This window comes from Sylvia atricapilla, chromosome 3 (assembly GCF_009819655.1).
Source record: "Sylvia atricapilla isolate bSylAtr1 chromosome 3, bSylAtr1.pri, whole genome shotgun sequence".
Lineage (NCBI taxonomy): Eukaryota > Metazoa > Chordata > Aves > Passeriformes > Sylviidae > Sylvia > Sylvia atricapilla.
In genome coordinates, this window is record NC_089142.1 from 59,237,837 (window position 1) to 59,265,378 (window position 27,542).

Sequence of the window (27,542 nt, forward strand, 5' to 3'; positions counted from 1 at the left end):
GAGAAAGCATGTGCATGAAAGCCTTTCTGCCTGGATCATGTGTAAGATATTCCAAAAATTGAATGATGAATGCAGAAAAGCTCCTAGGGAAGTAAAGCCTGGAAAAAAAGGGTCTGAGCTGAATTCATCAATATGTAAGTTAAAGCCTGATGAGGGGTTTAACTTGGTCTATTCAGGATGTGATTGCAGTTATAGAGCAGTTTGTGAAGACTACCTGGTGGCAGTGTAATAAAACAGGATGCAAGATTTGGACTGGAGAAATATTTATGCAAGAAGAAAATTCTCTATCCTCTCCAACTATAAAGCTAGTCTTCATCATCTGTTTCCTGGCATGGTTAAGTTTTGGAGTTTTACTTTTTCTCCTTTCTGTTTAATGAGCACCAAGAGTATGGAACATGCTGTTTTTAAAACAAGCCCTGCTTATGAGAAAGGAAAAGCGACTGGCTCGTTGATTAGCACAAAATTAGTATGATACTCCCAGTACTGCATCGGTCATCCAGAATTCAAACACTGATCAATTTGTTAATAATACTAGAGGAAACACATGGCTTGGAGAATTGCCCTGCACTCTGTCTCTATTAGCTGTTAGCATTCATTTTTGTCTTATTTCCTCTCACACTTTACATCCAAAATAGGAAATTATTTTTGCAATGGTTATGTAAGAGAAACCAAAGGTATTGGCTTTTACATATTCTACAGACTACAACAGAAGCCTGCTCAATATTTCAAAAGTGCACGATCCTCCCTATACAGATATGAGTACTAAATATTATTTTCTATTTTTGTGGGGTTTATGAACTTCTCCAATTAACTGCATTGTTTTGTCACCATGACAGTGCATTCAGAGTATTGTGGAGAACTTTACCATGGCAGGATATCTGGAAATATACATGGTACTCATTAGGGAAGTCAGCCTAGGTACAGTTTTTGATAGGATAGATACACATACCTTCAACATCAAGAGATGAGACAAGTTTTTGCACAATAGCAGAATTTTTTGTAGGTTAAGCCAGAAAGATATCAGCTGTGATTTATTCCTAGATCTGTGGGACTTTTTTTTTACTTTTTTTTACCCCTAAACTGTAGAGCATCCTCTATATTCACTGTACACAATAAGAGGTTAAGCACGATGGCCCCCATTCATTTTTGAAGTAAAGAAAACACGACATTGAGGATGAGCAGAACTTCCATTTTAAAATAAGTCTTGTTTAGACAACAGCTTTAGAACAGTTCAACCTTTTTGAGGCTGGACTGTCCCACACCACAGAGCCTACAACATGGCAATTTCAGCCCTTTTCTTGGAGGCAGGACCAGGCTTGTTGTAGGGTTCAACTGCACAGCAGCAGTCCATGTCTCTAATACAGACTGCCATCTCGGGGAGTGGAGGAGAGTGGCAGGAGACAGACATATTTGCTTTGATCAGAAAGGTACAAACCAGCCTTCCCAGTCATTAGTGAGTCACAATCAACCATAATTAATTGAGAAGTGAATGAAACACCCTGTCTCTCTTTCTGGGGCTGTAGCACAACATCATCAGCTTATTGCAGCAAAATAGTGACATCTTCACAGGCAGAATTTGTGTGCTTTTAACACCCTGTTATCACATGTGATTCCTGCCTCAGTCCTAAGTGCAAACCAGCATTTAACTTTCCTCTTTCCCCACCAATTATTAAATGTAAATCCTTCTTTTCAGCAAGACCAGAGGAGTAGAGGCTGTTGGCAATGTATCATCTACAAAAATAGTTAGTCTTATAATTAGAAGGTAATACAAAATCTTATTTTCTATTCATTTGACTAAGCTGTGCCAAATATTTCAATACAGGAAGGTACAAACTATCTGTTTAAATGTAAAAATATATACAACTATATTTAACATTTAAATAACTTTAAACACAACTGTTTGCATACTAACAATCTTATGTACATTCCTTCTTAAACAATACCTCTTTAATATCCTCCTCTTTTGTAAAACAAGTTTTATTTTCCTCCCAAAATACCCAATACTACTTTAAAATTCTGGAGGGGTAAAAATTAGAGCTATATAGAAAATAGCAAGATGTTTTACAATTGTAGTGTAATGGTAGCACATATTTTTCATAAAAACAACACATCATTCAAAAACAGAACCACCGTAAAAGTTCTCATAAGTCCAACAGGACTGTCTTCAAAACGTTACTTTGGTTAACAGCAAGTCCTTCTTAAACAATTAAGGATAAAAATATATATTCTTTCACCACCTCTACAGATGCATTTCCTTGGCATGTTGTAGCAATCCATACACCTTTACACATGAGCACTGCAGTTGTTCAGTGCTCCTTATTTGTACTGTGATTTCAATAAAATAGATTATATATATAAGGTTGGATTGATTTATAATTAAATTAGTCCAACTTCCTAAAATCTCTGAATAAGAGAACTCTCTTCCTAAGACTTCATAGGAACTCTGGATATCAGAGAAAGAACGGTAACTACTACTACTTCTTCCTCACGAGGTTGATCGCATGCAGTACTTGAAACAGCATCACCAAGTTGCACAAAACTGCTGTTTCCCTGCTTATTTTCCCAGTCAGGAGAGTGACAACTTCTGTGAGCTCTGAGTGCTCTGACACCCTGCCAGCTGCACCAGCCTCTGAGCATTCAGACAACTAAAGTGCCACTGGGCTTCACAGTAATCCAATGCTTTCCTCTGAGTCATTACGTGCTTTCCAGGTCATGTGTGGCCTCTACCTCACTGAAATTTTACTCATTTCCACGGGAATAAATGCCTTCAGTTTTTGGCCAGGAAGAGGAATGTGATCTTTGTCTTTCTTCCCTCCTTGCACTGTGAAACCCTCTGATCCGTCAAAAATGACAAACAAAAAGGCAAAAGTGTAAGATTCTCCAGGAAAAGAACACTGCATTAGTCACTGTGTGTCAGTTAAGCTGCAAAGAAGAGAAGTCTGAGCAAAGGCACTTGGTAACAGCACTGGGGACAAGTCAGTGAGTCAACAATTTCAGTCTTGTGATCCAATTGACCAGCAGCGAGGGCTCTGCCGAGGAGGATTTTGTGGATGATGTAACTGATGATTTTTTAGCACCTTCCTCTTGAAAAGGAATTGTTGCACTGTTGTGGAGGTCTGTATTCATAAAACACCTGCTGCCTCGAATATAATCCGTTCCCCTCGCTAACTGCTTGTCAGACACTGGCCTGGAGAGTGGATGCTGCATGGAGGGGCTTTCCTCAATGATTGGGGTTATCCTTTCATTGCTGAAGTACCTGCAGAGGACATCTTCACCTGTACAAAAAGGAGGAGGAAAACCAATTATTGCTGACTTCAAAACTCTCCACTAACATTTTCTATTTTCAAAAAAGTATTCTGGTTACATTTCAAATACCTAGATCTGGGGTTTTGTTCCTAAAACACCTGGACATAAGCAGCTATCAATAGATTCACAGCTTTTTGCATATTTAAAGTTTTTTAAGTAACACAAATAATGAAATAAATCCATACACAGAGGAGACACCATTTGAGTGTTATATTCCAGATTCATACACACCAAAAATGCTGATGCAGACTACCTTCATTATCATAGGTGAGATGTAACAAACCTTCTTCTAATGCTGAAGTGACCAGAGTTGAATCCATAAACTTCTCAATATAACTCATTAATAACTTAAAAGCTACTAATATTACTCTGGACAAGAGAAATTAATTTTGTAGGTGAAGATGTAAGCACTTCCCTCCCTGGTTTTGACCAGTGATTTGTGATGCTTTCTGTATTTTTACTCTTCCTTAGACACCTGACCAAGGCAGCTGCTGCTAAAGACATCCTACCAGACTAGGCAGGCCTTCGGTTCTGATCCAACACAGCTTAAATACAAGCCTGCAACACTTAAGTAACATTTCAAGCATTAAAAAAAAAGGCAACAGAAAACCAAAGGTAAAACCAAACAAAAAACCACACACACAAAAACCAGCCCTGCCACCTGGTGATCACTCTGTTAGTAAACCTCCAGGTTGATGCTTCTCATTATCAACTCCTGCTTTTACGTGAAAATAATAGAAGCCAGCTTTGATTTTACCTAGAATTAGACATTAGCTTTCATAACTGATTCCAAGAATAAACCAGTCATCCTTATTTCCATACTAACAAGACTCAAATAATCTTTCAGATGCAAAAGAGGGTGGGAAGAGAACAGTGTGGGAAGTAAAAAAAGCCATCCAACCAAACACAAAATGTTATGAGCTTCTGTCTCTCTCCCATTCAGTGATGCCTGCAGAATATATTCCTTTCTAACAGCAGTAGCAGTAAAAAGCAGCTCCTAAAAGGCCTACATTTTACATTTTGTGAACAAGCTTACTTCTTCAACAGCCTCCACGGTGAGCTAAACAAAAAGACTCAGCAAAAAAATATATTAAATCCAGTAGAAAGGGGAAGGGCTGTGTGTAAAAGCAAAAGGATAAACACATACTATAAAGTCACAAGTAGAAATCTGCCCATGTCATTCTGGCTAACTCTCAATGCTCACTACAAGTCTAAGGCAGAAGATGTGAATCCCATCACTGAACAGCCTCAGAAATTTCATAGTTACCAGATGGCATTCCTGCTAAACCCAACAATGGTCACCTAGCATCAGTTCAGCAATATGCAAACCATAATCCTCCATTCCTAATTTAAACACTTTCACGTAGTTCAACCCAAGGAAATTCTGGAGAGGAAGAGAATGACGGATAAAACCTAAAACCTTGCCTTTTCTCCCTGACCCTCGTGGCCTAGAGAAGGGCTCTGCAGCTCCTATCCAGCTTCCATCAGCAGGCATTGACAAAGGACGAGGTTTTCCTAGAGACAAAATAGAAAGTTATGAGGAGTTACATAAAGTCGAGGAAATCAATCTTTAAATTTTTGCTTTTTCCAGTAAACAAAAGAAGAGATAAGCAATAAGGAGTTCAAATTGCAGAAAAAAAGGATATTTGAAGATGCTTCCACTCATGACATATAAGGAATTAGTGTACTGAGATTAAACAGCCACCCTCTTGCTCATTTAGAGCAGGAGTGGACATAATGTTGTAATCAAAACATGTGGAAATGGCTTTCTTTAGCAGCAGACTCCAGCTGAATGATATTCATTACAGAAAAACTAGCGTTTAAGAGAAATTACTTCAGATGTAGAATTCACAATTTGTACAAATGGCCTGAATATCAATCACATCTGATGAGCAGTTTTCTAAGACGAATCATTTCAGACTGATCAAAGTCCTTATCACAACAGTGATTACAAGAGAGGGATGAACTCACCATAGGACTGTGTTTTTTCTCTCATCTTGGCTGGCAGGACATTTACTTCCATGGGATACCCAGGCAGCTGATCTGAATCAGCAATAGTAAACCTTCGCCTTCGGCTCTCCTGATCCAGAAAAGAGTTGGGAGACTCAGCACCCTTGGACCCAGATAGTGGCTGACTGCGTTTGTTGCCTCCTCCATACACAAAGCTCCCCTTTTCATCTCTGAAAGGACATGTAACTTCAGTTAGTGGCTTGAAAGAGTTTAAAGCTACAGACATAAGCAGGTTTGAAAGATGCTTTTAGCAGCAGGTGATACTCGTGACAACAGGCATTGTGCTGCAAACAAGCTGGAAAAAAACCTCAAATAAGTCAGGTGATAGAAAACTTCATTATATTTAGTAAGGAGAAAAGAAAGCTGCCCTCCTCATGCTAATTCACTCTTAATGAGCCAGTAATTTAACACACGGAGAAATTTAGCAGCTCCATTCCTGCAAAAGATTTTGATAAATGAGACCTTTCAGTCCTGAGGGCATCAAAACCACTGATTCACTGTCTGCTCAGTACATAGTGACTCAGGAGTGCTACATAAATTTATCCATCTCTGTATGCGTAATGGTAACACCTATTACCTCCATCTGAGGGACTCTGCCTTTCAGTCATTGTAGGAGTCCAATAACTGCCACTGAATATTTACCTCCTTCTTCCTTCCTATATACTTTTGGAAGAGAAGCTATCCTTCAAGTTAAGATTTGCATGGAGGTTTTTTCCCCTTCCTACATCTTACAATCTTATTGCTTGAAGCAACAGCTAGCCAAGGCAGGCATAAGAACACATAGCTGACTGTCTAAGCACACATATATCCCAGTAGTCACAGCAGCCCCTGAACGCACATCCCACTTGTCCAGCTCTCCAGCAAAAACAATGCTACAGCTCAGTGAACAGGAAGGAGCTATTTATGGAGAGGCAGAGACCAAAAACTGCACTCAAGTGTTACACCAGAAGTGTGTGTGGAGAGCTCTCCTACACCACCACCATGTGGAGACTGTGCCATGGGGAGGGTAACCCAACAGTGCTCTCTGACTCCCAGGGTGCAGCAGAGGAGATCCCTACCAGGAAGGGAAGAGAACAGGAAGGATGATGAAGGGGAAAAAAAAACCAAACAAGCAACCATCACACAAATGCACCACAATTTCAAGAGAAAAGCAAAACATGCAGAGGTCAATATAAACGGCCAAACAGAAAGCAAAAGAATTGTCCTTTCTCCTCTTCCTGTCTGCCATAACTTCTCTCATTTGCTTTCTTTACGAGTTAAAGTCAAGATGCCTTTCCCTTTCCACACATCACCCAGACAAGTTTTACACCTCGTATTGCGATTTCTGTCCTATTCAACAGGAATTCAGGTCTAAAGGCATATAAAGCTCAAAATAATTTTGTGTCTCTTTAGGAAAGATAAACAAATGGAGCACACGGACAGGATTCACCAATGCGCTTGAAATTTAAAGATTTGAAGAAACGACTAAGGCATTCACCTGCTAAATCTATATACTTGTTATTATGCCAAAAGATTTAAAGATTTGAGCTTTTTTAATAAGAACTGAGCATGTGCAACCATAAAAGCAAGGCAAAAGCAGCTCAAGGTGGGCCCAACTTCAGTAAAGAGACCGTACCTAAGCAAGCCCCCCTCCCAGTCCTGCCCCCAAAAAATGCAGTAATACCATCTCGGTTTCGGTATCAGCCCTTACATGACAGGAGGCAAGTGCCCTCTCACAAGGCCTACAGCCGAAGGTCACAGTTTCTCTACTGGGCTATGTACATGTAACCCAAAATGTCAGGGAAGGCCAGGAATCATACCTGCCTTTCATATCTTGCCTGAAAACGCTTTTTTCCATCCCATTCCCAGATCAGCTGGCAGGGTTCTGGCATGAGTCAACATGGACTTGAGAACAAACAACAGTCAGCCTTACCATACACACCACTCCCCCCTCCCACTGTGTACACAGGTCTGCATTTTTATAGCCTACACCACAGGATAAAAAAGTAAAAGTTGATGTATTGCCTCTCCCTTCCCCTCAATGGGAACATATTTGTTTTAAACAACTTGCAAGTTTAAAAATTTAACATGATAGGCGTCATTTAACGTGACATTCTTTTCTATCCTAACTCCCACAACAGTTACTCAACTTGCTAAAAGAGAAAACACTCAACAGTGAAAAATGTTAGGAACAAAAATTACTTCTTGCTGTGTGCAGTTGGATTTAAACAGTGTCAGAAACATAACTCCACAACAAAACCAGAGATGACACTGGTTCATCTTTGGGAACAACTCTGCTCTCTGTGGCACACAATAATAAATCTTCCAGTAACAAAATCTGTTACAATCCTGGTAGTATACACATTTGAGCATAAGTTTAAGCAATTCAACTAATTTAGACAGCTAGAAGAAAGTTTGAGATTTGCAGCTTCCTCAAGCTAATCCGCACAGAGCTCTAAGAGCAAGCCAGCTCAGAAACAAGTGCAGTGAAGGAGGTTTCTGTTCAGTGGTGCACGTTTGCTTGCTTACCGAGGAGAATATGGGACAGCTGGTGGAGGGGGTATGTACAGATCCAGAATGGCTGGCTTCTCCTTCTTCAGTGAAGTATCCACAGCGCTTTCTGGTGCCGGAGTTGAAGCTGGTAGAGGACTGGTCTGAAATGTTAAACAGCTATCAAACATCTGAACATTCATTTATCATTCACAAAAAGATAACTTAATCATCAACAGCACCGTTTTCATCTCCTACTGAATTACTATCTCTGTGATGTACAAACACTTTAAAAACTCTTAGAATCCACATTTTCCTCCACCCTCAGTCTTGGCTAGCTTTACAGGACCTCCCACAGAAGTCCTATCATGAGTAATGCATTGCTCAAGAATATTTTGCTTTTTCCAGTTCTATTTTTCCTGTAAATTCCACAGGCAAAAAAAGCAACTGAAACCAACCCCCCCTCTTCTATTTTTAGATGTATTAAAATAATGCAATTTGTTAAATACAGATATGACTAGCAAGTCTTGTGAAGCTGGCATATGCTACCTTTATCCCATTTATTCCATTCCCCCTAATGCCTGGGGCACAGACAGAAATATAGTAAAGTTCACCATAGATTGGATCAATGGCTATAACTAGGGCCAGGGAAGCAAACTAAAAATAAATTTGGCATTGCTCATCTTTGCAGCTCTATATATAACATCTATATATTCTCAGCATCTTTCCTATCTGCTTATAGGAGACAAAAGGTTTCAAAGACTTTTCTTTCCAATCACTCCCTTCCCCAAGGAAACACTGCTGGGTATGGCCAATAAGTCAGCCCACCTCAGCTCCTCACACTGGTAGCACATCAGGCACGATACCACAAAAACAGGACACAGACCTGGATCAAAACCGAAAGAGGAGGGGGAACTCTCCCTGGTTTTATTAATTTCAGATAATTAGTTTAAATTCAGTTAGGTTGCTTGCTCCTGCAAGCATTAAGCCCTAAGTTTCCTAATACAACAAGCCACTCCTCAATATGGTTATTTAAGAATTACTAATATCACTCTATTTGTCTGCTCAGCACCAAATCTGTGAATTGCCCTACAACCAAATCTTATTTAAACAAGCAGTTTAAATGATTTCTTGAAAAAATACCACTCTTTCTCACCCTTCACTAGACTAAGAGGACAAATATATGGAATAATCTTAAGTTATTTCACAAAAACATATTACTGTGATAAACAAAGAAAGCATTTATTTCTTGCTCCATGCTGATGAATTCCATACATATCAGCAGTTTTGCCTCAGATAAGTTCTCCGGGTGGCACAAAGACTAATTAAAATATTCAGCACACCTAGTCTCCTTGAGCACCAAGAGGGCATTATCTGGTTGCAAGGGAAAAAAAAAAAAAAAAAAAAAAAAAAAAAAAAAAAAAAAAAAAAAAAAAAAAAAAAAAAAAAAAACACCAGAGAGAGAGAACATTTTCCCTTTTATCTGGGAACCATAGGAGGACAGCCATTTCACCTAACCTGCCTTGACCTGTACTCAAACATGAGTACTTTGGGGCATTTCTGGGATTCCTCTGTTTTCTAGCTGCAGCCAAGGCATTGCCATCCTGACATCAGAGTGGAGCTGGCAGCTCTCACCTGCACCAAGGGTGGTTTCCAGCGCAGGTTCTTCAGTGGAGCAGGAGTGAAATGAAAAGAGCCAGTAGGACGTTTCTTAAGCAGCAGCCTAACTCCAGCAGGATTCTCTCGCAGCTTTGCCACCAGATTTTTTAGTTGCCATCCAACCTGGAAAAAGAATAAAGACATCCGTCATTTATTATTTCTTTTCTTAAAGCAAACAAACAAGAACAATCCAAATCCCCAAAGTCAGACTGTTTGTTTTCACATAAACCTAAGAAGAGATAAGGGATCCAAAAAAGCCATCTTAAGAATTTAAAAAAAAATTGGAAAGCTCTTTTTTTGCAAGGTTCTTCATTTTTTTTCCAAGTTTTCTACTTAGTCTGTAAACTAAATACTTAGATATCAAGCACTGCTCTTTATACCTCAGTTCCAGTCCTAGAAGGACTAATGGACATGTTTAAATTGAACTACCTCTGTCATGTTTCTTCCTCACATTGAAAGGTGTCGCCTAATGTGCTAAGCAAAAATGTAATCATTGCATCCTGGTTCCCAGATGCAAATGATTGGACAATCACTTGCAAATTACTGGGGAGGGGGCTTTTTAAAGCTCTTTATCTGCTTTTTAGGCATTTTAAAACGGGTCTTAAATGCAACATGAACTATTTTAATATGATGCAAAAAGCATTCAAGCATAAAATACTGTATATTTATTTTATCAAAATACTGCAAAGAATAAAACTTGTCTTGAAAATAAAATGTTAAAAAGCCCCAGATATTTCACGAGGAAAGCCCCAGAACTTGTCTCCTGGCCCCATCAATTCAGGCCCTGTGGTGCAGGGCAAGCACAAGGGCAGGGCTGTGAGGCTGCGAGTCACTCACCACAGTTTGCCGATTAACCTGGATCACTTCATCACCAGCGTGAATCTTCTGGGAGCGATCAGCAGGGGACTACAACGAGGAAAACAAAAGTCACGAGCTGCAGCAGGTCTCCCTCCCATAACAACCCTCACCAAACTAAGTCAAAGGTTGCATCAGCAACGCTCTTCACTATATGTAATTTTCACATCTGCTAATGATTTGAGAAATGCAAAAGAATTAATTAAATTATTTATTTTTATACTGGGGGGACTAAAGGGGAAGAGAGAAGCCTCCATCTGTTACAGGCCAAATTGTACTTAAGTCACGGGACAGTCTTCACTCTCCTTTTCCCTCCAGTTTGTACTATAGTTTTAGATACTAATGGAAGAGGACTGATGAGGATTTCTGCCCTAACACAACAATCATCTTAAACAGCTTTTAAATAAATGCGTATTTTTTTAAAAAAACACATTAAGACTTAGAATGTACAGAACAAAGGACCAAAATCTCTCCAATCCACAAGATAGGTCCTTTGCACTTTCCCTTTTTGTTTTCCAATGTAAATAAAAGCTTCTGACTTATGTGTTACAGCTGGCTTGAATAACCAAAGTCAGCAGATAAAAATACTTGCATAGACAGTTATTTTTCAAATACCTATCTAATATAATACACTTTAAAGTACAATTTTTTGAAACAAAGCCTAAGCTCTGGGGAGCCATTAGCAAGGAGTGCACCAGCCTTTGCTGCAGTTATTAAAAAACACTCTCACTGCTATAACACACCAACTCCTACCAGCCTTGACAATACACAAAGCACACAGACACGCTACCTTGGTACATGCTGCACCCTGCTCACAGGACAGCAACTCCTCCCATTCCCCCCACACCATGAGTAACCACCAGGCACAAGGCCAGCTCTTCCTAGTGACTCCAGAACTAAGCACTGGGATTAAGGACTCCCTTCTCCACCTCATCACACCTTTAGACCTCAAGTAATTTTGCTATGAGAAAGAACTGTAAGAATAAACAGTGTAACAAAGGAAGAAAACATGGGGAATTTGTGGGAGGCTCCAGCTATCATGAGTAACCCCGTTTCTTCATTGTCTTCTTGCTTCCTCTGAGAGGAAATGCCTCTGTGGAAAGCTGCACATATAGGAGTCAACCAAGATCATGAAAAAATGCTGGGACAGAGTCAAGTTTGTGAAAAACAAAGCTCATTTCAAGCTGTCCTTTGGGTGACCAACAGCTCATCTGAGGGAAGGTGGGGGACCCTTGCACAGAGAACTCCTGCAGCAAGTGACAGGTCACAGCACTGGGATCACATCGTGAGAACAGAGGAAAGAGCAAAGTTTAGCTCTAGGCAAACGTGACATGCAAAGCCACACGCAGGATGGCGTAACTCAGGAATCCTCTTGGCTAACTCATACCAAATGGACCTCCCCAGTTCTTCCATTGTTCATTACTGTCAATTCCAGGGTGCAATTCCATTGCGTTCCCATACACCAGCTACTAAAATATCAATCCAAACCTAGCAAGAAAATTGAGCTAAGATCCAGCCTAGGTCATCTAAATGATACCACACTACCATAAAATCATTAGTTGTTCACAGATCTCTCAGTCACTTGCCAAGTTCTGTAGCTCCAAAGGAAGAGGTTTCCCCAAAGCAAGAACCAGTGTTGATAACAAAAAGCTGACACTTAGGTCAACACTCAAAGCTACAGAAGGAATGCAGACCCAAAATAAGACCTACAGGTAGAAGCAGAAGTCAACATTATATTCTTTTGCATTTACCAGATGTTAAAATTGCTGCAAAAGTGGACGTGGTCTCTGTGGCAGTTCCTATACAGAGTTATGCCAGGACAATAGTATCAAAAGCTATAGAAACTTTCACTCTGCACTCTGAACTGCAAGCACAGATTTTCCACCCTCTTCTGCTTGGTCCCTGGACCTGGCAGAGGAACAATTAGAATCACTGGTTCTTTCCTATTCACAGGAAAAAAAAAACATTGCTGCAAAAGCCAAGCTTCTGTGCTCTTTTTTTCTTTCAGTCACTGCTCCTGGACAGTAGTAGCCTGTTTAAAAACACCACAGCATCACCTGCCAGCCTCAGCTGCTGGCTAGAGGTCCATTTCTTCAAGGGCTGCCCAGAAGCCTTCAATAAACTCTCAGCTACAAAGGACTCAGTGTACAAATAAAACAAGGAACCACCTGCAGTAAAAACTAGTTGCCTCTCTTGCCAACTACTTCCTTCCAGCTGACCACTGTTAAAGTCTTTCTTGTTCATAGCCTTTTTACTCTGCAAGGTAACTTTATCATGGGACAGGTCATTGATTTCATTACTCATTACTGAATTTACCACACTACCACCTAAATGCTCCCATTAGGGGAGATTGCCTTTGCCAGTAGAGAGCAAATACATCTAAGACTATGTTAAGCAAGATACCATAAGAGCTCAGAACAGCAGATACAGTAACTTATTAAAGCAATTACTTTAATGCCAAGCATTTAAAGTAATTTGTGTACTTGCAGAAACTGGTTTAATTGGACTAACAGTGAAACATGCAGGCACAAAATATTTACCAACTGTGGATAAACAAATGATGGATCATGCAGTGTTTAAAGCAGTAATGCCATGCAATTCATGTCTAAAACAACAAAAAGTAGTAAGTCAAACTAACTCAAAGCTGCTGTCTGAGATAATCTACATTTGCTGCACTTACATTTTCTGTAGTTCCAGTAATTACATGCAATCCATCATAAGTTGATTTGATGTACATTCCCTAAATATAAGGAAAAAATGAAAAACAAGTTTAAAAGCAAAACAAACCACTTAACTTATCTGATTAAAACAATGTTGGCAACAGAATCAAAACATTATTAAAACCAGTTAACAATTCATATATTCTCCCCTAGAAAAGTGTGTGGTCTAATATTACAACATTCTAAACATCTTCACAGATCACATTTAGTGTAATTTATTGTAATATTTATAATGACTTGAAACACCTAGTGTGTGGAATGAGACTTAGAAACACTCTCTGGTTGGTAATACCAAACACTGCTGGTTTTGCTGCCTTGTCAGTCTTTGGCCTTGAAAAGAAGTTTATTTCCTTACTACCCAGCCTGCTCTAGAGAATTACAGGTTTTACTAGGTGGCCACAAATTCTCTACAAACAGAGCAGACTCACACAGGTGGGCTAAAAGTATTGCTGACATGTTCTTTTACAGTTTCTCTTGGTAAGTCAACACACAGACAGCCTCATAACCACAATGCTTACATAAGCACTGAAAGTTCAAGCAGAGTATTTGTGGCTCTGTATGTTAATGCTGAGTGTGAACACAAGGACAAACTGGATGAAGTGGGTGTTGACTATAAGAGCACCAAATTAAAAATCACAAACAGGCTATTAACTAATAATTACATAGATTTCCCACAGGAGGTGACCAGCATATTGACTGCATAATTTATGAACAAATACATAACTACTTTTCTTTTCTATATCTGTTGTTAGAAACACACTGAGAAGTACAGAACTGGATATTACTGAGGAGTTGAAAGCAGCTTAGCTGCATGAAGTTACCACACTTTAAAACTAGGTGGAAAAATAGATGATCTTTTTGACCCATCCTCTCCAGGCAATTCCCTGCCTGTTTTCCTGTCAGTATCCAATTGGGTGCACTCACCTCCTTGTTCCTTACTTAGGCCAAGCAAGACTGACTCTACTTTGATGTAGCTTGAGCATTAACAAAGAGGTTCCCATAATTTCAAGAATGCATGACTGATTCAGTCAAATCCACTGGTCTAGGTAAAACAATATAGCACAGTAAGACTGTGCAGCTTTCTCTAAAAATGTTCATTTCTCCTGCCTTCAGGGGTAGGGTTGAATGCAAATGCATGCAACAATTTAAATTCCTTCCAACTCATTCTAACACATCTGTTCCCTAGACAGAAAATCCACCAAGATTTCAAATTAAATTTCTCATAACCAGCACTCAGCTAAGCAGAATCCATTGAACAAACAATGGTCAGTAACGAGACACGGCCAAACAGTTAAAAAATACTCATTTTCCTGCTAACAGCAAACCTCCAAAATTCTCCAATCATCTAAATCTTGCTATAAACACACATTAAAAAAAGCATCTTTCAAACCACAAACATCATTTCTCATTGCCTTTTCCCTCTCCCAGCCCCCTCAGAAAAAAAGTGGTTATGGTAACCTGAAAAAAAACCAACTACTAGCTTCACAAGCATTTGTAAATTCTCCAATATCCTGGTTAACACACAACTTCTCAACAACTTAGAATCAGAAATATTATTTGGGATCAAGCCTATTAATGTGTATATCTGTCCCTGGCAGCCACTCCAGCACATCACCTAACACCTGACCTTTAGGATTCCTTCTCGTGCCCCTTTCTTTTCCCCACAGGTTATTATCAGTTTTGAAATACCTTATTATAAATACACACTTGCACTGGTTCACAGGGCTACCTATTAAATACTGGGAACATCAGGACACTGAAGAGTTGCTTCTTACCAGGCCTTCCCCAGGTTTAATGTTGGTTAAATGGACCTCCTCCAGACACGCACACTGGCTCATCAGTGGGTCTGTAGTCGATCGGATGGCTTTATCACAAATGCCATTTAAAGTCTTGGCCTGCAATGAGAACACACAGAAACAGTTAGGAAAATTCTCTGCTGACTTCTTCCTCTTTCAGTTTTCAAAAAATGTAAAGGAAATGAGTTCTAAAATCACTGAAATAGAAGATTAATTTGTACAGATCTATTCCACAGCATGTTTACATCCTTACTGTAACACAGAAACAACCTGTTTCCAGTACTGCTACCTCACCATCACTAACAGATGTCAACACATCCTCTGTCTGAAATAAACACACAAAATATAGCGAAAAATCGGGTGTGTGGTTTGTTTGCTTTAACCAAGATAGAACTCATCAAAATATTGAAACATTTTTATGATTCCTTGTGGGAACAATTGACAGTTTTTCATGTCATTCTGTATTTCTGCTATAAGAATACAAATGGCCATGTGTCACAAAAGTTGATGTGCTGGCCATTGACATATCTGCACAAAACCTTACAGCATAAGGTAGGCCCATCCAGCACTTAAGTGCTTCTGCAGTATTTCTCTCCACTGTGCCTCTGAACTGACCTCTTCTGGAATGCTCACACAGGCAAGGTTCATATTTCCTTTTGACCAAAACATAACTGATCCTAAGCCAACATTATAACTAAAAGCTAATTCTGACCTTGGTGTGTGTCAGTAAAGTTGGAGGCAGAATGGCATGTAACTATCAGAATGTCTAATTAAACATGAAAAAAAGAAGAAAAAAAAGTCAGAAAATATTTGCCCTCTCTACACTCACAAATTTCATTATATCCCACTGTGTTTTCTGTCTTGACATCAACTGAAGTAAGGCTGACACTCAAAGTAGGTTACAAAATCTTAAAGGAGAGGGGAGAGAAGATTAGTACACAGTACTGTAGTTAGGTATCAACAGTTTGGGAGCCTCCAAGGTAAGTCACCTTTCACAATCCTTCAGTCAAAAGAGACACATGTAATTACAGAATGGGGGGAGCTATGTCATAGGAAGACATTGGTTTGGATTACAATGGTCCCTGGAAACAATAGCTCCAACGTTTTCTGTTTCTTTTTACGTCAGATTTATAAAGCAGCAATAAAATAAATCAAAACAATGTTTAAGTGTGAATGTGAGGAACTGCTCAAACAAGGGAATTCCAAACAACAATACCTACTTCCAGTGTGGGTGTGCACAAATGGAAAAAGAAAGATGCAGAAAACTCCCTTTTACATAGTCTCGTTATTTATGAACAAAATTATTTTTAGTTATTGTGCTACTAAATTCCTAAGCATCTATGAGCTACCGGAAGGCCTTATCAAAGAGCACAGCCTGGTCCATGTCAAAAGCAGGAAGCGATGATTAACTGTTACAAAATATAAAAAGCATTCCATTACACTCTGCATTTGGTCACAAGGCTGCTTCAAACAACCCCAGAAACTTAAGCTCAAGTACAGAGCCAGAGCTTCAGCTCTGTGGCAGGGAAGTTCTCTTACATGAAGCAGCATAATAAGGCAGAGCATTTTCTTATTACGCCGCTAAATGCACTTCACAGGCATAATTGGTTTATTTAGCCTGTGATCATTTTCCAGCATTAGTCCTCTCTTGAAAATTTGAGGTTAAATTCTCTTGGAAATATAACTGTGCAATGAAACTTTAATGAATACTTGACTCCATGCTATCACCACACACTATCCATCTGCTGAAACTTCATTGATTTCCTCTACAGTAAAGAATATTCACAAAACAAGTCATAGCAATGTTTACTTGCACAATAAGCATTGTGCATTTGGGACTGAAAAGCTGTTGTCAGTACAGCCAGCATAGAAGCAACTCAAATGAATGTGAATGTAGACAGCTGAGTTTCAACAGAAACATAAACTTACCACAGTCTGGACTTTATCTTCCATGTCAGCCACAGTGCAATCCTAAAAATAAAACAAGAACAAAACCCCTACATTAACCAATAAACATGGAAACAAATCATCTCTGAAAACTCTGCAAAACTTCCATTTAACCTCAAATAGAAATAGAGTTACTCATGCTGCAGGGATTAGTCAGATTAGTTTCACCCAGTAAGGCTCAAAAGGACTGTTAAGCAACTATTTTCTGGCCCTGGTAGCAAGTAATAATAAACCTTGAAAACTAAGACAATGTGGGATTTAATTACAGCAGTTGACTTTTCCAGAAAAGCAGAACCCTGCACAATTAAATCAGATTCTCAGAAGACCAGGTAGATGTGTTTGCCTTACACTGATAAACCCCAAATCAGGTAGTCCTCTGGCCCTAGGCATGAAAATGGACCTAAAGGATACTGGTAAAAATAGAAGTGATTTTTTAAAAAATATCCTACCAATGACATTCGTGAAGGGCAGAAGACTGCACACAAGCCATTATTTACACAGCCCAGCTTTAAAAGTCTTTGAACTGAAACAAGTTCATGTAAAAATCTACAGAAGTCATCACTGTTTTCTGCAAGAAATGCTGAACTGGAGAATGATATTACTCCCAGATTAAAAAATTAAAACAGCATGGAAATAGTATCTACAAGGAGAAAACTCCCAAACATTTTAATAAGTTTAAGGAGTCATGTTGGAGAAGTTTGTGGAGGACGTTCCCCTGATTTTCTCTACTAAATGCATCTGCACAAATCAATAGCAAATGCCATATATCATCATGCAGCCAAAATGCTCAATATTGCAAAGTCCTTCTGTTCCCACTCATTTCTGTTTATACTTTTTTATTATTTCAGCCCTAAAGTTCAACATGGAACTTTAAGTGGAGTAGAATCCTGTCCTTGAATCTATATAGCTATCATCAAAGGTAACTAGACTCTTCTTGCATTCCTGCCTTGCTTTATTATGATATGCTTTTATGCATCATTTATGATTATGCAGAGCAGCATTGGTTCCATGAGAGCCACTCTTGGCATCTTCTTCACCATTAGAACTGACCAACTGTTTCTATAGTCTATACCTTAATAAGAAATATTTCTGAAGTCTAAAAACCTTCCTAAAGATTTTTCAACTGTATCTCTTTTCCACATCAGCAGACTCCTTTGGACTATCCTAGCATATGTGCCCCATCCCAGGAAAAAACTGTGTTGGTTGGTTCTTCCTCCATTAATGCTTTTCTCATACGCACCAACCCCATCTTTTACTATAGCCCATATCAAATTGGCAGAGAAGTAGTCTAACATTTTTTTTTTAAAGGCCAGCATTGTATTCACAACTTCCATTCGCCTGCCATCAAAGGCTGATCTAACAGAAAGATTAGACACCATTATTAGCAGTTTTATTAATACATTCAGCAATCTCCTGTGTCAGTTTCTGTAGCACTCTTGGGTGAACACCATCTACTGCTGGAAACATGCACTGTTCCACTGCACAACCTGCACATCTATAGCTGTAAATCACCGAGTTTGTGCGACTGCACACGGAGCATCCCAGCAAGAAGGGCACTGAGCAGCAGGCATGTGCACCTTGGGGAACCCAGACACCATGCTCTCACAACTGACAATAACTGGGTGGCATCACAGCTCGATAACTCAGGATGTTTCTGTCCTTTGACATCATCCCTTCAGCATGGGGAGGGAATCACCCATGTCACAGGCCGTGGTGCTCCAGAGTTCAAACAACATATGGGCAGAGAATAATGGTTATGAGCAAGTTTGGCAGTCACTGAAATGTGCAGACAGAGCTTCACAGCCACAGCAGTGCCACGCTCTCAGAGCAGGCTCAAAAACAGGCAGTATTAATCAGTGAGGAAAATTACGTCAACTGCCAAGATTGCCACAGTTGCTACATGCCATTTTAGCTATTATCTGTACAAGCACTCATCATACAGCTGGTAAATTCAAGTTTTGAAAAACACTCTGGTCTTGCAGCAGCAGCAGCAGCAGTCTGGCTAGTGGGATCTGTATCATAAATGTGGCAAGTCCTTCCATTACATGCAGTATTTCCCATTTGATGACTGAAACATGCTGCATGGGACAAGATCTATGGAGTCTGCAAACATAGGTATAAAAACCAATGGAGCCAGATTTTTGTTTAGAGTTAGCACTGATAACTGTTTTTCAACATGCTGCTTGGAATGTGAAAGCCTTCAAACGCAGATCAACTATTTCAAAGACTAACCCTCTTTTCAGTAAAGATCAAGAAAATAAGAGTAGCCTTTAAGCTGCAGTCACTTAAGCTACAGCCAGCAATACCAAAATTGGTAATTAAATTGAAGGGCAGGAGGGACAACAAAAAAAACCCCTCAACTCAGAAACACAGACAGCTGAAACTGACCTTCATGGATGTTCAAAGTTAAAAGTTAGCTCTCATTCCCAGAACCGCCTTTCACTAGCAGTCAGCAAAAAGCAAGCACATTACTTCCCCAAACACCCCCCTTCCTTCCCTTCTGGAAAGCAGAGAGGAAAAGAAATCAGCTGACCTTTTGAACAGTAGTAGTGAGGTCCAAGCAGAGCTGAATGATTCTGTTCTTCATTGATGAAAAGTCAGCAATACCTGTAAATGGGGTCCTATAACAAGAGAAAATTCTCCTTAGATTGGAGGGACCAGCCTTCTCCCATCCTACCTTACCAGTGAGGAAGAGCATATGAGAGTAAGTGCTGCAACTCTGACACTGACACAACTGTGAGGATAGTTTTACAACGCAAATATTCCTGACTGCATAGTCCTGCTCCACTCTTGCACCAAAACTGTGAATTTTCTAGCCCTGTCCTTGGGTTTACCAGAGAGTAGACTGCCAACTTTCTGACTGGACAGGGAAAAAATGATTGTCAAAAAGAAGAAAAATAGATTTTCACATGTTACAAACTGAGGTGCAGTGAGACTTAGAGAAGAATTATTATAGATAGAGCAGCTTTAGGGCCTGTAGAGTCCTACCTCTGACCTTTCAGATGGCTGCAACACCTAGAAGAAGGGTTGAGAAATAACTATAGCAGATTTGGAAATGGACAATCTTGCAATTTTGACGACTGTCAGTTACAGAAAAAAATTCAGGGTGAGCTGCCAGCAAGAGAGTGAGAGGAGAGGACCAGGTGAGAGGCACAAACTGTTCACATCACTGCCTGGACACAGATCAACTCCTTGCTTGAGAGCAGGAAAAAGGATAAGAGTGTTCCTTGCTGCCAGGCCCTGTGCAGTTATTCTCCTAACTTTTCCTCTCAGGAAAGCTAGCAAGGACTTTGAGAACTTATGTTCATCTGTTATCATGGACTGCACCTCTGTCAGCACCTGACTTGCTGAAGTTGTAACAAAATAACTCTGGGTCTTTCCAGGCAAAAAAAACCAATTAAATAAGATCAAATTAAAAAGAGAGAAAAAAAAAAAAAAAAAAAGCCAAAAAAAAAAAAAACAAAACAAAAAAAAAACCAAAAAAACGCCAAAAAAAAACCAAACCAAAACAAAAAAAAAATCCAAAAAAAAAAAAAAAAAAAAAAAAGCCACCACAGCAGAAGGATAATCTCTCCCACTTCTCAGTTTTGAAACCACATAGCTAAGGCCATGATTCCAGCAGAACATTAAAACATCTTTCAAGAAGGGACCTGCCAATGACAAGAAGTATTTCAGAAGCTGGGAAAACCATGTCTATGTGAAGCTGACCTAAAAGGGAACACTCACACTTTTACAAATACCAGTCTGAGAACAATGTTACCAGTTTTATTGCTATAGCAAGAGTGGAAGTGCAAGAATAGATACCATAGGTTAAATTTACCCACTAGAGGTCTTCTAGCAACACCAATAAAAGAGTTAGTGACATTATGATCTTTACAGCCAAGCATCTAGGAAAGGCCCTACAAAGAGAAGTAATTCAATAGAGCAGCAAATTAAAATATAACCATTTTATTCTTACCTGTCCAGCCAGGCAAGCAAGGCCTTAGCAGCACCAATAAGCTCTACGACAGAAGTGAGGAATTCATTGGGGGGCTTGCGAGAGGTATTTCCGTCATAGTTTGAACTTTTCCTACGGCTGCTGATGTAGTTTTGCAGATTGTTGGATGACCCTCGCAGCTTGAGAACCAGGTTCTTCATATTGTCTGTTTCAAGGCCATAGTTCTGCAAGGAACATCATTGAGCTTGATAAATATCCTTGTTGAGTGCTCCTCTTGATTGTAAAGCAAGTTAAAAGCTCACATGGGATAAAAAGCCTTGATGATTTGCACAACTTTCTCATGGTTTTTGGCAAAAATGCCTTCAAAGATTTATTCTACACTATAGCCAGTAAAGAATACTTTTGTGGGTGCCAAACTTCAGTTTCTGTCATTAATGAGATTTAAGGACATTTTTTAATCAGAATGAAGTCCCAACGTCCTAATAGATATAATTTACTTGTTAATAACTAGATTGTGTTGCTTTTCTTTGCATTAAAGAAGAGCAAGAGTTTTGTTTCTCTTAAAATATTTTCTATCCTTTGGTAAATAAACACTGAAGTAACATTTCATTCACAACTAAAGATAAGTTAAATCTGGTAAGAGATGAAAACATCAACAGGAAGCAAGTGCAATTTTGCAATCAAAAGCTTGAGTAAATATTTGGATCACCAGTTTTCAGTAACTGTGCTCCTTGGCTACAACAGTGCAATTATTTGCAAGTCTGGGGACAGTGTTAACATCATATGTGGTAATTAAACCCGTTTTTAGACATCATATTTTTCAATCATTTACAAAACCTAAAAAAACCCCACTGAGAGTCTTACCTATAACTTCAGCTTTATAAACTCAAATTCCTGCTTTTATTGACAAAAAAAACCCCTAAACAACAAAAAAACCACTCCCAGCAGAACAAAACAAACACACAATACAAGAAAATCCTGCCCTTCACTATGCTTTTGCTGCTGCAGATTGTTGCAACTAACCTGCAAGCTCCATAGTTCAGTCAGATATACTCTCTACTCTTTCTACTTTCCTACTCAAAAACATTAACCAACTAAGACAAATTTTAATTCCATTTAATTTCTAGTTTCCAGGAGTTTCTGATACCTGCACTCAGGATCACCATCCAGGCTCAAGGGAAGCTTCAGAGGTCCCAGACAAACCCCTCCTGCTCAGAGCAGGCTCAGCTGTAAGCTCAGACCAGTTTATTCAGGATTTTATCTTGTCAGGTCTTGGAAACCTCCAAGGACAGAGTACATAACTTCTCTGGGCAGCCTGATCCACCTGGTCTGACTGTCCTCAGAGCAAGAAAATGTTTCCTTATATGCAGCCTGGACCTCTTGTTTCAACTTCTGCCATGCACAGCCCAGCTCTGTCATCCTGACAGCTGTTCCCCACCATGGTGCGTGCCGGGGATCTGCTGTTGCGCCTCCCTGGAGCCATCTCTTCCCTAGGCTGGAGAAGTCTCTGTCCCTCAGCCTGTCCTCAAGGACAAGTACTCCAGCCCAGACCAAGGTAGAGCCCTTCAATGAGCTTGCTCTGGTTTCCTTGTACCTTTGCAGTACTTAGGGGCAGGGGGCATTTTTAGACTAAGGAGTCACAACTAAAGGGTGATAAACACTTCCCTCCCTCTCCCATTAATGCAGACCAGGATGCTGCTAGGGCACAGTGCTGGCTTGTAGCTCCATTTCCTCCAAGGTGAAGCATCTGTAAAACAGGCTGGAATATTTAATATTAAGTAATTTACAAAATGTAAGGATCTTTGACTCAAAAAAAACCCCACACGTCTACAGTGTATGGAGAGGTTTCAGCAACACAGCTACTTTAAAAATACTACTACCTGCTACGGATAAGATCCCAGTGGGTTTAAGTTACACAAGTGCCTCCCTCCTCCACCTCAGGGCTCTTGGCAAGGAAATACCCTTAAAGTACAGCCAGGAGTAGAGGTTGAAAGGATATGTCCAATTTCAAAAAATGCCACTGTTGCAACAGCAAAGGATATCCTTAAATTTTCCAGGATCACAGAAAGGGAAAGATGTGGATTACTAAACAGCTTTAAAGTACTTGCACACTGTCATGTGAGAACTGATCACCCTTTAATTTTAACAAAGCAAAACAAACAAACAAACAAATCACCCCAAGAGCATTATTTGGATGCATTTCTTGCAGTTAGTTTTATCCTCCTCTTAGAAGACTGAATATTGGTCTATTATTGAGGGAATACTTTTCACAAGCAGGTCTGGATGTGGAGCAAGTTCCTATGACCACAGGAACACATCCACATATCAGAAATTCTCCCCTTAAAGAGGGGAACTAGAGGACGCTGATCCCCTGCTTTCATAAAGGAACAGAAAATACTTTTTCTGTGCAGAGGTATAATCACCTAATCATTCTGATCAGAACCTGAGAGCTTTCATGTAATTAATTATCTCCTGATCTTTCTTTCTGTTATTCAGATGCAGAGGTTCTGCCAGCCACCTGTGGGTACTTGAGATTAGAGGTGGCACCAGCATTTAAGAGTGCACATGTTGATATACCAGGTAGGATTTTGGGCTTGGCCTTAAAACATTCACGCAGCCCTTATCACACCTCTTGCACTTTATTTATACCACGGCTGAGTCTGGTGTGACTCTTCCAGTTCAGGTAGTTTTTAAATAATTCTGCCAAGTAGTTCTCAGTTTTGAGGGTGACTTCAGCAAGACAGGTGCTGCCTCTAGGGATGCAGAGGCTCCAGCTCAAAGCTGCAACTGGTGTCCCCAACAGACTCTCAAGAGCACATTGCAGCCAAGCCCTAAGTCACTGCTCTAAGCTCTCCTACAGCGTCCCCCAAAGGCTCTGCAGAGTGCAGAGTGCTAAACCAGCACTTTGTGCTCCAGGAAAGGTCCTGACCAAGCACCACACTTACCCAGCACAACACAGGGCATGCTACTCTTGAGTGCCAGGACACCAAACTGGACAACTGTGGATCAGTCCTAGTGGATGAAATACCTCAGAAATAGGAGTCATCCCAACCCAAGCTACCACTGCTCCACCAGTCCCCTCACTGTCTGCTCTAATACACAGAAAGCATTCTGCCCCTTCACCAGATACAGCAATACTTCTATCCAAGCTGAAACTCTCTTGACTAGCTCTCACATCACAACTATTCTTTCTCCTTCACTTGCAATGTCCAGTCTGGTGGGAGGGTTGACTTGGGGATCTAAATCATACAAAGAAATCTAGTCCTGTGGTTTAACTCCCTGAAGTAGCTCACGTCAGGGTCAGGTGAGAGCAAGCACAAAGGATCACTAATCAGAGGACACGAGGGAGTGGAGACAGCAGCTGACTTGGATTAATTCAACTTGTCACAGAACTGTAGCCCCAGTCCAGGACAGATAGGAATGTTGATATTGTGGCAGCACACCAAACAACCTTCACAGTGACACACAGCTGAAGTGCAAAGCTTAGCAAGCTTTTCTTGAAATTTTTCCACAGGACTAAGGCTACAAGAGTTAACAAATTATTATTTAAGCAACCAAAAGGTTTTAGATGTTGCCCATGAACCAAAGAAAAGATTACACTTTACTATCACTCCCGATTTTAAACATCAAAGTTGTTTTAATCTAAACACAGGTTGCAGCCAGCGGTCAAGAGCACCCGATGTCAAACATTCCCAGGCTATTACTCATTAACCTGGGGAGCCACATGCAGGGCTGGAGGAGAGGCAGCACCCACACGTGCAGGACGCAGCACATGAGCTCACTCCTTCTAAACTCCATCACATTTAATGAGAAAAAGCAATCTGACCAAATAATGGCTCAAGGTCAGGCAGTCAACATAAGAAAAAAATAACGAAAAAAAAATTTAAAAAAACGTGGCTAACTGAAATCAAAAGAGCAAAGCAGTTGTGTCAGAGCTGAATTGGGCTGACAAAGAGCTCTGCTACAGCCCAGGGACAGCATCCTCTTCCCTTTCATAGCCATGTTCACATGCTGCAATGTGATGAATTGGACATGCTGGCTAATTGAATTGAAATCTGCTCTGGGAAAAAAAAAAATAAAAACAGTTCAAATGCTTGCTAAGATGCTGATACAACCCACTGCAGGCCTATATAAATATTCGAATTAAGACAAGGTATTGTCACCCATTCTTGGTCTTTTCCTTTTAATAAAAACGCATTCTAAAGAATCCTCTGGAGTATCAAATTTCCTAACAACACAAAATTTGAAGGCTCTAAAAAACCTAAAATCTTATATGGTAGTGCATAGATATCCTGTGACAATGATTAAGACCTAAAGGGTAAGTCTTTCTGATTTTTTTCATGTTACGATGTTCTTTTTTGTTATGCTGTAAATATGCTGGCAGAACATGACCATCAGCAAAATTATCAAAGACACAACTATGTCCTTTTTTTGGTTTATGGGTTTTTTCAAGGTTTGGGGTGTTTTTTTAATTGTATGTAATTAGTATCTCTTTAGTCTAGCCTCAAGAAAAATCCACTGCTTTTTTGTTTCCAAACTCTCCCATCATACAGTGTAGGCAAAGATTCAGAAACCAAATCCAAAGAACTCATTAAAAGTGAAAACATTTGCATAGTTTCTTGCTTGCATTTTATATTCATTAGGCCCTCAAAAGCTTGTTTTCTGCCCCTGCTTTTGTGGTTTGAAAAGCAAAGTTACATATGTTTGTTCCCTCCTCCCCAAATACTTCAGTAAACAAAGAAATGCAATCTTTCTTCCATCCTTTCCCCCCTAGCCCCCACCAAGCCATAGTGTCAGCAAAAAACTTGAAATACTCAAGTTGATTTTTTTCCCCTCTTCAGGGGAAATTCAGGTCCTTGGATATAGCCTCTAAACTCCTCAAATAAGTCCTCAACACCTGTATAGAAAACTCCATTAGACCAGTTCAAGAGCAACAGAAATGTGTTTATCCCAGTCTACACTCTCCTGCTGACTCTTGAAGATGCTGCATATGCAGCCACTGCTATGAGGACCTGAGGGAACACTGCTTCACCACCAAAGCAAAGAGAAAGATGCATTAATTTCCTTTTCACACCAGAAACTTCCAGACATACTTCTACCCCAGTGCTGCCAAACAGTACTTAACCCCTAGAAAAACTAAATTAAAATCAGGTTAATTTGGTGTCCTTTCTCAAGGCAAGGCCTATGTTCATACTCTATTAAGTGACTAATCTACTGAGGCTGGAACAAAGGTCTGTATGGTGAATGCTTGAAAAGAGATACTGCAGAAGAAAGATGTTCCAAAGAGATCTTCCTCACTGTCTTTAGAGCCACATGTGTTCTTGTGGAGTGAGGCAACCAAAGCATCCCGAGGAAACTCAGCTGGGAAACTGCCAAGGCAAAACTAGATAAAAAGGGAGATTCTTCTTGGGAACTCCAGGACTGGGAAACCACCAAAACCCCTCTCAGCCTTTCTCTACCAAGAATGGCAACCTTTTAGAGAGCGACATCAGGCTGGCCCAGCCAATGCCACATTTCTACATTGTGAGCTGACAGCTTAGTGGGGGTGGCAGTGGGGTCAAAAAAGGGATAAAGAAAAAAAAAAATTAAAAAATAGTTCCTTTACTTAGAAGGCCCAAGAGTTGGGAAAGTGTCAGCAGACGTACAAAACATCCACTAAACAATAAACGTTCCCACTTTCAAAGAACTAATGCAGGTGGAATCAGGAAATCTCTTGCAGAAAAAGAAGAAAACAACAACAAAAAAATTAGTTGTCACAAGCATTTAGCACCCCCTTGGAAACAAAACCAGTGGTGATTCTATGCAGTTCCAAAAACTCAAGGGAACAGGCATCAAGAAGGTGGCAAAGGGCATACTGAAAACACAAGACTTCTTCCTGCACCTCTTTAAAAGGGAACAAGCACATTTCAGCTGCAATATGCAATATCTGTCTAATGCATTAACTTGAGCTGCATTTCACAAAGGATTTCCAGAAATGGGTCTGAGGTCAAAACTTTTGTCCACAAAGGAAATTAGAAGGAAATTGTAGGAGATAAAACACAGCTTTAGGTTCTGGCAGTCATCCAGCTTTGTTCACTTTATTCTAATATTTTTAAGAGAATAAAAAAAAAGTGCCTTTGGGGAGTGCCACATAGATTACTTCAGTCAGAAGTCAGAACCATATACAGCCCACACTACTAACTTACCAGACCCCTGCACTTGCCCAACAAGCTCCTTCCCATGCCATGAACTGCTTTTCAGTCTAGTTACATTCTCTTATTAGGTTTTCAAGTTAATGCTAATTATTTTTGGTAGCTCAAATACCTAAAGGAAATAAAATGTCTTTTAAGTATAAGAGTAACTCTTTGAGAAACATTTTAGATCGTTTGAAGAGATTTCATTAAATACGCTTCTTCAGTACAATTTGCTCCAGGTTGTGGAGTACAAACACTCCCTGTAGCACCTCTCTGCAGCAAATAAAGCACATATCACAGAGGCAATAAAGACTCTCCATTTTAAGAAGCATATTCTCGCTGCTGCAAGCCTTGCCTAATGTAGGAAAGACAGGCCAGTGCTGGCCAAGGAATCATCAGGCAGGCTTTCCCACCCTCCTCCCTGATGTAATTATACATACTCCTCTGGTGCTCATTACACTGCACTACATTAAACAGGCCTTCAAGACTGGGACCAAACTATGGCTTTGAAATAAAGCCTGCCCTAGTAAAACAATCAAAAATATATTTATTCTTTTCAGAGTATGTTTGTTTTCAAAGTATCTGCAGTTACATATCAGGAGCAGGACAAAGGCACAGTTTAAGTTCTGAATCCAATAAAGGGTTCAAGTGAGACTGAAACTGAGGTGGC

General features: G+C 39.9%; 1 protein-coding gene across 1 annotated transcript in view; it reads right to left on the bottom strand.

The window, feature by feature from the left end:
* Nucleotides 1-1,185: 1,185 nt before the first annotated feature.
* CNKSR3 (CNKSR family member 3) overlaps nucleotides 1,186-27,542 on the bottom strand; it is a 54,012-nt gene continuing 27,655 nt past the window's right edge. The window contains exons 3-13 of the mRNA XM_066315505.1: nucleotides 20,721-20,923; nucleotides 19,296-19,383; nucleotides 16,745-16,786; nucleotides 14,795-14,914; nucleotides 12,980-13,039; nucleotides 10,282-10,350; nucleotides 9,421-9,567; nucleotides 7,825-7,949; nucleotides 5,278-5,486; nucleotides 4,732-4,821; nucleotides 1,186-3,275 (exon numbers count right to left, since the gene is read on the bottom strand). Coding sequence (XP_066171602.1) covers nucleotides 2,977-3,275; nucleotides 4,732-4,821; nucleotides 5,278-5,486; nucleotides 7,825-7,949; nucleotides 9,421-9,567; nucleotides 10,282-10,350; nucleotides 12,980-13,039; nucleotides 14,795-14,914; nucleotides 16,745-16,786; nucleotides 19,296-19,383; nucleotides 20,721-20,923 — 1,452 coding nt within the window. The 3' untranslated portion in view covers nucleotides 1,186-2,976. The remainder of the gene's footprint in view (nucleotides 3,276-4,731; nucleotides 4,822-5,277; nucleotides 5,487-7,824; nucleotides 7,950-9,420; nucleotides 9,568-10,281; nucleotides 10,351-12,979; nucleotides 13,040-14,794; nucleotides 14,915-16,744; nucleotides 16,787-19,295; nucleotides 19,384-20,720; nucleotides 20,924-27,542) is intronic.